This window comes from Notolepis coatsorum (genome assembly GCF_963971535.1).
Source record: "Notolepis coatsorum genome assembly, chromosome: 11".
NCBI lineage: Eukaryota > Metazoa > Chordata > Actinopteri > Aulopiformes > Paralepididae > Notolepis > Notolepis coatsorum.
The window spans coordinates 38,049,432-38,065,485 of NC_140175.1; the positions used below are offsets into that span (position 1 = coordinate 38,049,432).

The 16,054-nt window shown below is 42.8% G+C and overlaps 1 protein-coding gene across 1 annotated transcript in view; it reads left to right on the plus strand.

Annotated features, from left to right (window-relative positions):
- Positions 1-15,772, plus strand: part of golga2 (golgin A2) — a 56,679-nt gene extending 40,907 nt beyond the window's left edge. Inside the window, exons 21-28 of the mRNA XM_084324070.1 lie at positions 1,837-2,061; positions 3,701-3,800; positions 4,364-4,452; positions 9,921-10,230; positions 10,616-10,777; positions 11,160-11,266; positions 13,268-13,457; positions 15,489-15,772. Coding sequence (XP_084180196.1) covers positions 1,837-2,061; positions 3,701-3,800; positions 4,364-4,452; positions 9,921-10,230; positions 10,616-10,777; positions 11,160-11,266; positions 13,268-13,457; positions 15,489-15,730 — 1,425 coding nt within the window. The 3' untranslated portion in view covers positions 15,731-15,772. The remainder of the gene's footprint in view (positions 1-1,836; positions 2,062-3,700; positions 3,801-4,363; positions 4,453-9,920; positions 10,231-10,615; positions 10,778-11,159; positions 11,267-13,267; positions 13,458-15,488) is intronic.
- Positions 15,773-16,054: the final 282 nt, after the last annotated feature.

Below are 16,054 nucleotides of genomic sequence, written 5' to 3' on the forward strand. Positions count from 1 at the left end.
GGTTGGTGGGGTTGGGTGGGTTGGGTGAGGGCTGTACATTGGAGGTGGGGGGGGGGGGGGGGGGTTGGGTAGGGGACACACACACATTTTACACTGTACATTGGAATATTGACAAAGCCTTACTTGGTCATTTACTGTACAACTAGGTTAGGACATTTGTAGGGGCCAGTTTCGAATTGCAGTCTCACGTAGGTGTTTTTTGAGTGTTTTTGAAGGTGGGTAGTGATTCACATTCCTTTACAGCTTTAGGCAGGGCGTTCCACATTGATGTGGCATAATTGCGAAACGTGTTTAGTCCCTTGTTTGAGCCGAATCTGGGTTTTACATGATTTGTGGAGCTCCCTCTGGTGTTGTGATCGTGGTATTCACTGACCTTTGGGAAGTATTTTGACATGTACATGGGTACCTTGGTCGCGTAGTGTATCTTGTAGACCAGGCCCATTGCAAGCCCTACTCTAAGCCATCCTAGGTTGTCAAAGTGGGCAGGGGTGAGGTGGGTTCTAGGAGTCAGGTCAAGTAGTAGTCTGACTAGCTTGTTTTGAGATGTTTGTAATTTGTTTTTTAGTGCCTTTGAGGTGCTTTGGTACCATGAGGTGCAAGCATAGTCGTAGTACCCTTGAATGAGTGCTCCTGCTAGAGTCTTCAGGGTATTCTTGTTTACCAGAGAGGAGATCCGGTACAAGAATCGCGTTCGTTGGTTGACTTTTTTTATTACATTGGATGCCATTTTGTCACAGGAAAGATTAGCCTCTAGGATGGAACCCAGGTAGGTAATTTCATCTTTCCTTGTGATAATATTGTCACCCACTGTAACCGAGAAGCCGTCGGTCTTGCTGAGTTTGTTATTTGAACCGAAGAAAATGGACTCTGTTTTGCCCATGTGTAATGATAGTTTGTTGTCGGCGAGCCATATGCAGATTTTGCCTAGTTCCGAGCTGAGGGCTTTTTCAACCTGTAACTTGTTCTTGTCAGAGACCAGCAGGGCTGAGTCGTCCGCAAACAGGAACAAGTTGCAGTCACAAGCTGACGACAATGTGCAACGTCAGACACTTTCTCCATCTTTGACTCGGTACCAGACACGTGTCCGAAAAGATTTGAATGTGTTCAATGGGAAAGATTCTGGTTCAAATATCATCTGTGTTTATTGAGCTTATTGCAATAACGTTATACCCAATGCTCCAAAAAGTGAGTTACCATTTGGAATAATTAACGTTACATTACCTCCACTTTGTCTGCAGTGCAGCAGCTCTCTCCACTCATGGAACGGCAGATTAAGCATGTCCGTCTGTATCAATAGTCTATGAACACTACGCGAAGTAGGCAACATTTTGTTGGCACAACTTGGAAATGTACAAACACAAATCATTATTTTTATCTTTTAGATAACTCTAAGGTAGCTGTATTCCAATGCAACGTTTGTGGTAACATTACTATGGTCAATAGAATCCTTGTTTGTTTTCCTGGCTCACACATGCATCTCGCAAATCCAGCTTCATTGCAAGGCATGCCTCACAGGATTTCATAGCAAGAGTTCTGTTTGAGCTAGATTTCTGTTTCAGTTGCAAAAACAAGCACTTTAGTGTACTTACGTTACTTGGTAACCAAATAAAAAATAAGAATTATTTTCACAGGACATTATGACCGGAGAGAAAATCAACAGATTTTCCCAGTTAAAATAAATAAATGTAATAGAAGTGGAAGTAGAATGACCAGATAACGGAAACCCAGTACCAGAGTACTCTGGTGGGGCAAAGGGAAGGGGCTTAAGGGCCTTGGTACCTTGGTATCATATCAACATTAACCCCTCCTTCCCTCCCTACCTCCCTCCCTCTCCAGTTGGAGCTGAAGGGTCAGGAGTTCCAGGGTGTGTTGGAGCAGAGGGACCAGGTGGCAGCCCACCTCCAGCAGTACTGTGCGGGCTACCAGACCCTGGCCTCGGAGCGCCAGCAGCTCCACCACCAGTACCTGCAGCAGACCCAGCTGATGGACCGACTGCAACACGACGAGAACCAGGGCCGCGTTCAGCTGCAGATCAGCCACCAACAGCTGGATCAGGCAAAGGTAGCTAGACACACATAGACATGGGTAGGTGGTACAGTAGGTGCATGGCTGGATCTATAGATGGATGGATGGAAGGATACATACTATTTGGAGACAAATAGCCGGCCCAAGTATTTGAAAACCTTTCAACATATTTAGTATATAAAGTACCAAGACACAAGCAGTTCTGTGGTACTGTAGGCCCAGGTGTTCCCCCAGGTTCTTTGGTACTGTAGGCCCAGGTGTTCCCCCAGGTTCTGCGGTACTGTAGGCCCAGGTGTTCCCCCAGGTTCTGCGGTACTGTAGGCCCAGGTGTTCCACCAGGTTCTGTGGTACTGTAGGCCCAGGTGTTCCCCCAGGTTCTGTGGTACTGTAGGCCCAGGTGTTCCCCCAGGTTCTGTGGTACTGTAGGCCCAGGTTCTGTGGTACTGTAGGCCCAGGTGTTCCCCCAGGTTCTGTGGTACTGTAGGCCCAGGTGTTCCCCCAGGTTCTGTGGTACTGTAGGCCCAGGTGTTCCCCCAGGTTCTGTGGTACTGTAGGCCCAGGTGTTCCCCCAGGTTCTGTGGTACTGTAGGCCCAGGTGTTCCCCCAGGTTCTGTGGTACTGTAGGCCCAGGTGTTCCCCCAGGTTCTGCGGTACTGTAGGCCCAGGTGTTCCCCCAGGTTCTGCGGTACTGTAGGCCCAGGTGTTCCCCCAGGTTCTGTGGTACTGTAGGCCCAGGTGTTTCCCCCAGGTTCTACGCGTATTCCTGTTTTGGTGCATGTTGCCATTCTTAAATGGTTTCTTATTGGGACACTTTAATTGGGAGAAAAGCTCTGATTCTAACATTAGTATATGTAGTAGTGGCCGTGTTCACCCAACACTCATGATTGAATAGGAAACATTGCGTAGTATACTGCGTGTGTATATATATATATATAGCATGTACATTATAACATTCAAGTAGTCTCGCCCATACCAAACCTTGGTCTGGGTACAGCTGTAGCAGGTGCAGGGGTGCTGTGAACAGACACTTTGAATACACGCATGCACCATGCACACTCTTTCAGACACCACACACATGCACCATGCACACTCTTTCAGACACCACACACATGCACCATGCACACTCTTTCAGACACCACACACATGTACCATGCACACTATTTAAGACACCACACACATGCACCATGCACACTCTTTCAGACACCACACACATGCACCATGCACACTCTTTCAGACACCACACACATGCACCATGCACACTCTTTCAGACACCACACACATGTACCATGCACACTATTTAAGACACCACACACATGCACCATGCACACTCTTTCAAACACCACAAAGACTGACCTCAATGACTGAAGCCCTCACTCACTATCTCCCATCTCACAAACATGCACACACACACACACTAGGGCTTTCAGCTAGGGCATGTTTTTAAGCCAGGTCAAGCCTTTGAGCCAGGGCATGTTTTGTTTTTCAGTTGAATTATATTTAAAGTTCAAGGAGATCACAGTTGTTTTTTTAATGCATGATGATTCCGCTCAATGAGTCATCGTGTTAAATAACCGTGATCTCAATGTTGACCTAACACACACAGCACCACCAGGATACCAGGCTGCAGTCCCAAGTGTCTATATAGTCTTTTGACTGTCTGTGTCTCCCCCTACAGGAGCGACTGGAGCAGCTGTCCACAGACAACCAGCAGTTGAAGGTTGAAGTCCAGGAGCTGCTCAACAGCTCTGCCCTAGCCACTCCGCCCAGAGACGAAGGTAACCTACACCATAAATATACTACTCATTGTTGACATTAAAGAAATGATAATAATAATAATAATAATAATAATAATAATAATAATAATAATAATAATAATAATAATAATAATAATAATAATAATAATAATAATAATAATAATAATAATAATAATAATGGTTATATTAAGACCTTTGCTAATGAAAGAGATGCATTTAAGAGGATGAAATAATCTGGGTCCATATTCACAAAGCCTTTCAAAGAGGGAGTACTGATCTAGAGTCAGCTTCAGTCTTGTTAGTTTAAATTAGGTCATGAAGACACATGGTTATCAGTACTGATCTAGAGTGAGCTTCAGTCTGTTTTAAATTAGGTCATGAAGACACATGGTTATCGGTACTGATCTAGAGTCAGCTTCAGTCTGTTTAAATTAGATCATGAAGACACATGGTTATCAGTACTGATCTAGAGTCAGCTTCAGTCTGTTTAAATTAGGTCATGAAGACACATGGTTATCCGTATTGGATTTTGTGATGTGGCACCACTGACTGTGTGTGTGTGTTTATTTTTTGTTATTGCCTAGGAGATGGAGTTGAGAGCCAATCCCTGCAGGAGAGCCCAAAGAAGTCCTCCATATCTATCCCTGAAGACTTTGAGTCTCGGGAGGACATGGTGAGTCTCAGTCTGTCACAGTTTCTTTATTTATTCCTTTATTTAGAAAATGCAGTTGAAAGCTATCTCGTTTTCAAATAACTTCCTATCTCATTTTGAATCGCTTCCTATCTCATTTGTATCTCATAGCATACTTTATTGGTGCAGTGAGGTTAACCTGTTAAGCCCTAGCCATATTTTCAGAAAAAGTACATATTATCCAAGTAAATGGAAGATGACTCCACTTCTAAAAGACCATTTGCATATTCTTGGTATCTACGGACATCTATGGACATCAGGGAATGTATTCCCAGTGTCAGAAATATTGTGTCCATTACTATGCTTGAGTAAATTGTAATGAACCAAAGGAAAATATAAATTATTATTATTATTCATGTATTTTTTTTCATCTTTGACAGTGAATAATACCATGCTAACATTGACAAAGTGAAAAGTCATACAGCACCTTCTTGAGATCAAGTGTACAAAAATATAAGCAAATGAATAAAGGGCAGATGATTTACAGGGGTTTTAGTAGATGCAGTACTGAATTTTGCCATCCGGACGCATGCAATATGAAGTATGAATATAGAATATCGGGCCTATAAATGACCTTATTATGGCCAAGTCATACATCTATGGATCGGCTCAAATCTCTTAGATCTGGATTTAGTACTACCAGGCACCTGGTACAGGGAGGTGTAGTGGTTACGTCGTTGGTGTTTCCTGAACGGTCCACCCTCCTTGAAATTGCCATGTATTTCCAATGAACCCATTTCTAAATAGTCTTGTTTAAAACAAATAAAGCATGAACATTGGCATGGTGTACCTTTCTGTGTGTATTCATTCACAATCTATAGCTCAGCATGAAAAAAAGTCGCAATTAATCGTAAAAGTAGCCAAATAACAACGTTTATGTTTTCGTTCACTGAGGAACTATGCTTCACGTTGGCGCTGCTGACTGACGTCACCACAGAGTAGACTCCTGGCTTTAGCAACGTATGCGGCCAGGGAACTTATGGACACGACAGTAGACATTGCTAACGTGTAGTACGTTTAGCTAGGTAATGTTAGCTATGGGTAAAGTTAACGTTCGTTAGCTTGGTATCAGCGCAACTGTCAATGGCCGTGACGTGTATTAGGCGACAGCACTGAACGACAGGCGTTCTACTGGGAAGTGTAGTTCTTTTTTAACCTCTTAACTCATTGAGTGCCACGCTCTTTTCCCATCTTTACTCAATGGTGCCAGCGTTATTGACCATTTGGGGGGTCGTTTTAACTCAACTCGGATCGTTACTAAAAGCATGGTTGAGGTCCGGTAAAATACGACACTGTGATCGTTACAAAAACATGTTTCAGGTTCGGTAAAATAGACATAGAATATACCTTACCTTAGCCAGCAGGTACTCCAAAAAGAATAATCCCCAGTGATCCCATCGCCATCGTGATTACTTGTGTATATATCTATACTCGTGTATACATAAAATAGGTTTAAAGTAGGGATGCTCGATATTGGCTTTTTTACCGATACCGATATACCGATATTGTCCAATTCTTCATTTCCGATACCGATATCAACCGATACCGATATATGCAGGGCCCCCCCCCCCCCCCCAAAAAACGGAATAATTTCAGGTAATTAACATTACATATCTCTTGTCGTTGTCGTGGAATTAACACAACATTATGCATACTTTTGACAATAAAAAAAAATCTGAATGTGTTCTTACTTGCTTGCCTGGGTAAATAAAGGTAAAAAAAAAAATTTGAATACCGATATTTTCCGATATCACATTTTAATGCCAATATCGGCCGATAATATCTCAGACTCCAATGCATTCCGTGTTTATTTCTTTTCCTGTTTTCGCTCGTGACTTCACCTAGATCCCTGATTCGCTCATCCCCACGTGAGGTATCATTGGAAAGCCAAAAAGAAAAGTCTGCCGTGTACTTTGGCGCACGCCTCACATATCAGCATGTAACTCGAGAACCGCTAAATGGATCTTGTCGCCTGAAACTGCAATCGACAGGCAACATATAGGGCTTTAATTCGATATATATATTGTATTAATAAATATGCACACCCGATAAATATGCATATACCGAATATTTCTAGTGTTGTTTTTTTGTTTTTTTTTTTTTTTTATATATAGACGTCCATTGAAAGCCCTGGGTCTCCTCTTTCTTAGGACTACAACGCTTTCATGACGGCTTCCTGTCCTCTCGTCTAAATCTTCCAATTTCCGATGGATTTTTATAAGCTCATATTTTGCTAATAACACTTCCAATAATTGCTAAACAAACATAGTGCCGAAAATATACACTTTGACTCCTGTTTTGATAGGGTTAGGGTCTTTACTCTTGGCTACATTTGAAAAAGAAACACATCACTTAACACATTGGGCGCCATGCATTGTGCCCATCATTATGCCCTCTCTGCCACCGCTGTAAGCCTATGGAGATGTTTAACTTCTTTGCAGGGCTATAACTTTTTAAATATTATAGCTATATATATCTGCATTACTATGGCCCATTCAACATCGGGTATCTATCGTTCCGGATGTGGGAACATTATATTTTTTCATTCATACATTGTTGTGTTAACCCTTAGGGGTCACGCTGGAGCTTTGAACCCGTCGGCGGACAACAAAAGAATTAGAATCCCTCTTAAATGCTCAAAAAGGACATCTTTTCAGAAATCGATAAAAATAGAAAAATTGCCATTTCTAGTGCTTTGACATGTAAGGTATACGTCCCCCAACTTGCTAAACCTAATACGACTTGTAAATACGTTTAATTCTTGCTAGATGGTATGATTGTAATAATCTCCATTTGCGATAAGAACTACATCGCGTCACGAAACGCACATACATGGACGCGCGCACACACAAACGGCGCATAGGTGTTAATCACTGAGTGATCTAATATGCATATTCTTCAGCGCGAGGGGGGGGGTTGTGTTTCTCACTGTCTGTCGTTGATAATATAATCTGAAGAGGTCCTGCATTATTATTATTATCATTCTCGAGAATACACGGGACCCGACGGAACGTTAATTTATGTACTAAAAGTAGTCTAACATGCTTTTAATCCTCGCCCGTGTATATACCCACATCGCGCTAAAACAACATAACTACTGTATGGCAGAGACAGAGTGCGTGTGTGTACGAGTTATGAGTTATCTCGCAGTTCATTCAAGCGCGCATCACGGTGATGACAGCTCTCTAGAGTAGAAAGGTGCGCTCACAGGGGCGTAGCTGGAGATTCTGGGCCCCATGAAAGAATCAATTTGTGGGCCCCCAATCTATTAAAAAATGTGGGGCCCCCAATCTATAAAAAAATGTGGGGCATTTGCTGGGCCCTTGGAATCATCCTAACCCCCCCCCCCCCCCCCAGCTACTCCCCTGCACACACACACACACTCTCTCTCTCTCTCTCTCAAACAGAGAAATCAAAAGAAATCAGTACATTACAGAAGGAATTTCTTGTACAGTCTTGTACAGTGGGTGACAATATTGTCACAAGGAAAGATGAAATTACATACCTAGGTTTCATGTCTATCTATATCTCCCTCTCTCTCCCTCCATCTCTCCTCTGTATCTCCCTCTTTCTTTCTCTTCCTCTATATCCCTCTCTCTCCCTCTATCTCTTCTTTCTTTCTTTCTTTCTTTCTTTCTTTCTTTCTCTCTCTTTCTATTATATTACTATTATATATCTATCTAAATATCTAAACCTCTGTCTATCTAGTGTGTGTATGGCATCAAATCAAAGTGTGTGTTGCTGTAGGCCTGCCTGTATTGATCAGTCACACTATACCCCCATTCAGCCGTAATTGTTCCCTGCTGGGCCTTTGTTTCATGGTGTGAATTAGTCATTGACATTGACATTGACATCACATTGCATTCTGGGAAGGAGTGTAGTTCCCTTATCATTAGCTGAATTCACTGAATTCTCTTCAGAGGCTCCTGCTGCAAATTGGTAATGACTGTACCAGAATGTTTGATAGGACATTGATTGAAAACTATCGTCTCAAATTTGACAATTGATGGCTTATTTTGAAGGTATGAATCTGTAATTTTACATTATGTAACAAAAAAAAAGAGAATATTCTGAGAAGGTGGAGCTAGAAACTCTAGACCTCAGGGGGTTTAATACCATCGAGAATATATTTCTGCTGTAATTCCAAAAACGCTAGTTATAGGCCCTGAAGCATATGGATTATCGATTGACGTTTCTTTCCTATACATGCTATATTAAAAAATTCAAATGTATATGATCGGTATACATTATGCTTCATCATGCGTGAAGGAAAGGGGGGGGGGTCGTTTATAATTCCTTGATCGTCAGTAACGGCTTTATTTAGTATGGGTTGATATATTGATCAGATGGTTTGCAGTGAAATGAATAAACAATCGGGCTGAAAATAACGTTAGTGTCCTCTTACCGTTCGCCGATGAGACTGGAGGAAAAATATCCCAATTATTTGACGTTGATCTGCTAGATCCATTTCCGGTTTGTATGACGCAATAAACGCCGAAATCATATAGATTATTGCGTTTCGAAAACGATCCAAATGCACTCGAGTGTGTATATTGATCCACGCCACAATATATCTCTTGCGGAGGAATTTCCTCGATGCACCGATCGCCACTTCCGGGCCGATCAGGCTTAAGGTCAGTGAAGTCCATGACCACAACACCAGAGGGAGTTCCACAAATCTTGTTCAACCCAGATTCGGCTAAAACAAGGGACTAAACACGTATCGCAATTATGCCACAATAATGTGGAATGCTCTACCCACAGCCGTAAAGGAATGTGAATCCCTACCCTCCTTCAAAACCGCTCTCAAAGAGCACCTACGGGTGGCTGCAATTAGAAACTGGCCCCGGTAAATGTAAAAATCCCCACCCACCCCCCTCCAATGTACAGTTTCTTTCCCTTTGGATGCATATTTTTTTATGATCTCTTTTTCTTACACAGTACCGTATATTTGTATGTCTTGATTAATTGAAAATGGAGGAACCTTGTGTAAACAAGATGAAAGTCTTTTTCTGGTCTTCATCCTCTTGGCAGTTGTTAGTATTGAGCTGTACTGTATTGTACCCATTCTGCAATCTGTTAATAAAGTTTTCAATCAAAGAAGTTAATTTACACTTGATATTACAGTAGTTTCTGTCAATTCATGTGTATTGCTACAAGTTGTAAGATGGAGAAGTTTAATGATGAGTATTTCAGTATGTTTTTGTTTCTGTACTAGATTAGATACGGCCATTCATCTAAATAGTTAGGTATATCAAGTATATCTTGATATAAATGCTAATAGAAATCAACTTTACTCCTCATTTGGCTGGATTCTTTATTTTATCCCTTGCACATTCATTCATCCATCCCACCCTCTTATCCGTTGTGTCTTTCATCGCCTCTCTCTCTCTCTCTCTCTCTCTCTCTCTCTCTCTCTCTCTCCCTCCCTCTCTCCCCCCCCCCCGCAGGTGGAGTTCATCGTCGGGGCTCTGGCCCAGGTGGAGGAGGAGAGGGACGAGGTTGGCAGGAGGCTGGAGGAGGAGCACCGACTGCACATGGCTGCCCGTCACCAGGCCGCTGTTCTGACCCTGGAGCATCAGCATCACAGCCACGATCACAGCCATGATGACCATCACCATGATGACCACCACCATGATGATTACCATGATGACCACCACCATGATCACAACCACAACCATGATGACCACCACCATGATCACCAGCATGAACATGAACATGGTCACGACGGTCACTGTGAACACGCACACCAATACTCGGGTGAGAGAAGTGGGGGTTGGGATGGGTAATGCACAGGAAAATGTTCTGTGTTAATTATGAAAACACTCGTTTCTAGCAAAAGATTATCACGATTAATAAAATAAGAGACTTAATTAGTGTGGATGAACTGGTGCTGCACATCACGTACATACAATACATAAGGTATTGAAAAAAGTATATTTTTGGTATCTCTATTGAATCCCAGTTATCGGTATTTGGAAATGATACCCAGCCCTGATGTCCTTATCATACATTCTGATATCAGTAAATTGAAGATTTTTTTTGTTTTGTATATTACAGTATATATGCGTCTTATTACATTACTGCACATATGATATGTGTTGTATGTCCTAACCACCTCCCTCTCCTTCTGTGTCCTGTGCAGAAGGAGGCGTGCCGGTGGAGGTGCATGAGGCTCTGCAGTCGGCCATGGAGAAGCTCCAACATCGCTTCACCTCCCTCATGCAGGAGAAGGCAGACTTGAAGGAGAGGGTGGAGGAGCTGGAGCACCGCTGCATCCAGCTGTCTGGAGAGACTGACACTATAGGTAACGCACACCAGACCTCCACCATACCAACAAAGAACCAGTGTGTATTGGTAATCATTTTTGGTTGGAGTGGGGGGTGGGGGGGGGGCTTACATTGTTTGGATGTCAAAGGGATATGGCAGCTAGTGAGCGTAGTTATTGTTAGCTGCTTCATTACATTAAACGCCTACATTGTTGTTAAGACTATTGTTCTTGTTTCTGTTAATAATAAAATATTCTGCAGAACGGGTTATGCAAAACACTGCTCCCTCTCTGACACAAAGTTTCAGTTTGGATACTGCAGTAGTGATTACTGCACAGACACACACATACCGTATACCATAGGTATACGACGACACTCATCTCTGGCTTTCTCTTTGTGTGTGTGTGTGTGTGTAACCAGGAGAGTACATAGCGCTGTACCAGAGCCAGCGGGCCATCATGAAGCAGAAGCACCAGGAGAAGGAGCAGTACATCAGCATGCTGGCACAGGACAAGGAGGAGATGAAGGTACTCCACCAGCAGCTAGGCTGCCCCTCATCTTATCAAACAGTCTTCATACCATGAAGGTACTCCACCAGCAGATAGGCTGCCCCTCATCTTATCAAACAGTCTTCATACCATGAAGGTACTCCACCAGCAGATAGGCTGCCCCTCATCTTATCAAACAGTCTTCATACCATGAAGATACTCCACCAGCAGATAGGCTGCCCCTCATCTTATCAAACAGTCTTCATACCATGAAGGTACTCCACCAGCAGATAGGCTGCCCCTCATCTTATCAAACAGTCTACATACCATGAAGATACTCCACCAGCAGATAGGCTGCCCCTCATCTTATCAAACAGTCTTCATACCATGAAGGTACTCCACCAGCAGATAGGCTGCCCCTCATCTTATCAAACAGTCTACATACCATGATGATACTCCACCAGCAGATAGGCTGCCCCTCATCTTATCAAACAGTCTTCATACCATGAAGGTACTCCACCAGCAGATAGGCTGCCCCTCATCTTATCAAACAGTCTTCATACGTGTTTGTTGTTGTGCAAGTTTGACACCAAAAAGACTAAATGTTCACAACAAGCCTCTTTGTGTTACTCTGCTGTTGTTCTGGGGTCCAGGTGCTTCTATTGTTTGACATGTCTTCTTCCAAGTCAGTTCCATTGAGATGGATTCTGTGCTTTTATTATGACCAACTAGTATCACAATGACTAATGATATAATTTCAAATAAATATTTAAACAAGAAAATGGAAGAAAAAACAAACAAAGCCAACATTTCATTCCACACACAGTGGAACCCAGTCACACGAAGTGGAAAGAGAATGACAGTGAGCAACAAATGCTACGTAGCCTTGGAGAATACAACGCTGCTGTCGGGACAACCTCATAACTCCATTTTTTGAATTTTTTTTTTATTATATAAATCAACTCCGTAGACCATCCTCCATATGTGTGTGTGGGTTTTACAAAGTTTAAACAATGGGAAAGCATTAAACCGATCATCTGTCTAAACCTCCTAACTCTATTCACCCTCAAATCTGTGTTAGTTTTTTTCATCTGCTGAAAAGTTGGGTTTTTGGAGTTATGAGGTTTTGTCCCGACAGCAGCGACAAGCAACCTTGGTGTGTTCACAGGGCCTGTTTAGAGGCTCAGCTTCACCTTGTGGCTGACTGTTTTGCTGGAATTCTGTTGCTAGGTAACAGCTTGGACCTAGTCAGTTATTGAAATTGACACTGCAACAGGAAGTATACTTGGGACCATCCACATTTTACATTTAGTTATTTAGCTGACGCTTTTCTCCAAAGCGACTTAAACATTTTGTACAACAAGTCGGCAGGAAGGGTGCAACTCTGGCAGCTAAGGGTAAGTAACATTGTTCGTCAAACAGTGTCGAACTTGAGCGCTACAGTCTTGAGTGCATAGTAGTGTAGACATAGAATTGAATCACTCCTTCAATAGCCTTAACCAGTTACTGTTACGCAGAATGTACTCACTCCTTAACTAGTCAGTAGGATGTCACTTCCAAATGGGGACGACAGTGGTTCCCGGTTCGATTTCCCGCTCCTCCTGGCCAGCGTGCCGAAGTGTCCTTGTGCAAGACACTTAACACCTAATTGCAGGAGCAGGTTGGCTCCTTGCATGGTTGCCTCTGCTGTATGTGTGTGAGTGAATGGGTAAAATGTGAGGAACACATTTGAAAGCGTTTTGGATAAAAGCGCTTTGGATAAAAGCGCTATATAAATGCAGCCATTTACCATTTAAATGCTTGGTACAGAACCATCTAGAATTTCGATGTTGTCAAGTTGAAACCGTCTATACCTAAGAGTGAATGGGACATAAAAAGGTATAAACAGACTCATGCTTTGTAAAAACAAGTGTATTGGAGTTTGTATTAAGTGGTCTGTGACAGCAGAGGCAAGCGACACAAAAGGAAATGTATAGAACCGCACCTGAATCAGCCGCCGTGGTGTTTCTGACCGCTGTTGTCTTCTCTCTCGTCTGCCAGGCCAAACTGGCAGAGCTCCAGGACCTGGTGATGAGGCTTGTGGCGGAGAGGAACGAGTGGTACAGCCGCTACTCGTCGGGGGTCCTGGGCAGCGCCGGGATGGTCAACCCGGACCTGCTGCCCCCTGGGGAGGAGCGCACCCACGCTGAGCACACGACGCGCATGGAGCTCAACGCTCTGGACGGAGCAGGTACTGCACACCACTAGCCAGAGTGTTAACTCGCTCAGCACACACACAGCACCAGGGGACCTGATTAACACTGACATTAAATGGAAAACTCTGTCTTAACCCTTTCATACTACCACTCTACCAAATGGTTAACCCTTTCACTGTGACAATACAGAAGGTTAACCCTTTCACTGCCACACTACAGAAGGTTAACCCTGTTTCACTACCACACTACAGACTGTTAACCGTCTGTAGTGTGGTAGTGAAAGGTTAACCTTCTGTAATGCTCCGTCCAGGAGAGGAGGTACAGGCATGGTAATAGTAGAAGACATAAATATAGGCAATCAAATTATAGTAAAGATACAAATAAGCAGTGTAAACAATATAATTAACTCTGAATATGATCAATTAAGCAGTGTAATCAAAGGTACAGATGAGATGATGATTGGATTTAGATAAAGTCATTGAACCGGCTTATTTGTCATAATAGAACATTCTAGAACATTTCTGATGTCACAGTATGATGACATAACCAAACATTCTAGAACATTTGTGATGATGTCACTCGTAACCAAACATTCTAGAACCTTTGTGATGTTTCCGTATGATGTCATAACCAAACATTCTAGAACATTTGTGTAACTACTATATATAGTCAACAATTCTCTCGGAGCAGCAGTGTGCATCTTGAAACAGGACTGAACAGGACTGAACAGATAGACTAAACAACATAGACTGAAGCCTGCATTTTTCAACCAAGGTGCCAAGCGTACCGTTTTGCTGTGGAAAGAGCCGGCAAGTTGATTTACTGCTTTCCAGTGTGGAGGAATTTTCATGTGTCGAGTCGGCAGTGATTTTGGAGACTGGAAAAATACAGTTTTCTTACCTTGTAGTAGTAGTGACGTGAATATTTAGGAAAATAGCTTTAGGACCACTTCTGTAAAGAAAGACTTCGCTGTGGAAGAGAAATAAACCATTTGGATATCTTTGTTTTACACTGGAGCGGCTGTGGACATTATTTTTCTTTATCAACGAACGTACTACTCACGAGTAAGCAACTTTTGTTGAGACATTTTCCTATAGCTTCTCGTTAACGCACAGCGAGCCTGGCATAATGTATGCATTATTTAATATCTGCACATTTGGAATAAAAGGTGAGTAAAATAGACTTGTTGACATGTTTGCCACACCACACGCTTGCAAAAAAAGGAGACGGGCAAAAAATAGTTTGCTCTGCACCATAAGGTATTTTGCAAAAAATATAACCAGTAGAGTGGAACGTCGGCCCTCATAGTCTGTATGCCCTATCAGTTATATTATACGTTATACGTATAAATATGGGCAATGAAACACTTTGAATATATACTATGAGTAAGTAAAGCATACAGGATACACAGGTGCAGTATACATGACATACGTCATACATTATACCTTGTAGTCTGTGCAGGTTAGGTGGTAAGAGTCAGACACACTTAGTGATCAGACATTCCTAGTAGTTCTCGAGTTCTGCTGCCATTAGTTCTCCAGCTGCCTATACTTAGACACAGTCAACGAACGTATATATTTTTTTATCATATATATATATAACGTTTATCATACACTAATGTACTAATACCTCTTAATTAGGGATGTCCGATATTATCGGCCGATATTGGCATTAAAATGTGATATCGGAAAATATCGGTATCTGTTTAAAAAAAATATATATATATATATATATTTTTTTTTTACATTTATTTAACCTTTATTTACCCAAGCAAGTAAGAACAAATTCTGATTTTATTTATTGTCAAAAGTATGCATAATGTTGTGTTAATTCCACAACAAGAGATATGTAATGTTAATTACCTGAACTTATTCAGTTTTTTGGGGGGGGAAACCCTACATATATCGGTATCAGTTGATATTGGTTGATATCGGTATCGGAAATTAAGAGTTGGACAATATCGGTATCGGTAAAAAAGCCAATATCGAACATCCCTACTCTTATTATTATCAATAGACACCATACCACTCCACCATCCTTATCCTCCTCTCTCTCTCTCCTACCAGAAGCCATGGAGGTTGTCCCCCTCTCAGACCCAGCCCCGGGTCTGGACAGTGCTGCACCCTCAGACCCCCAGCCCTTGGCCCCCGGGGAGGATGGCACGGCACGGCAGATCATGCAGCTGCTCCACGAGATTCAGAACCCGCAGGGGGTGCCGCGCTCCCCTCCCTTCCTGGGAGAAAACCCCTGCATTCCCTTCTTCTACCGCGCCGATGAGCAGGACGAGGTCAAGATCCTGGTGGTCTGAGAGGGAGCAAGAGAGGGAGAGACCGCCCCTTCCCTGCTTTAGGGGGAGCTGGCATGGGGTTGGGGGGTGGGTGGGTGGGTGCACGTGGAAGTGTGTGGAGTGAGTGCAGACCTTGATGTTCATGAGTTGATATTTGAGGTCTTGGGAGAATCGATAAACACCTTATTCCATCCTGTTTGTACTATAAGCCTCTGGATCATATTATTCACAAATAAAGTGCCCCGCGCACGTGCACCCTTGGTGTTCAAATGGGGGTTTACATGTCCTTGTACCCTCTGCTGTCACAGTGTGACGTGTGTTTGAGAGAGAGAGAGAGAGAAACCT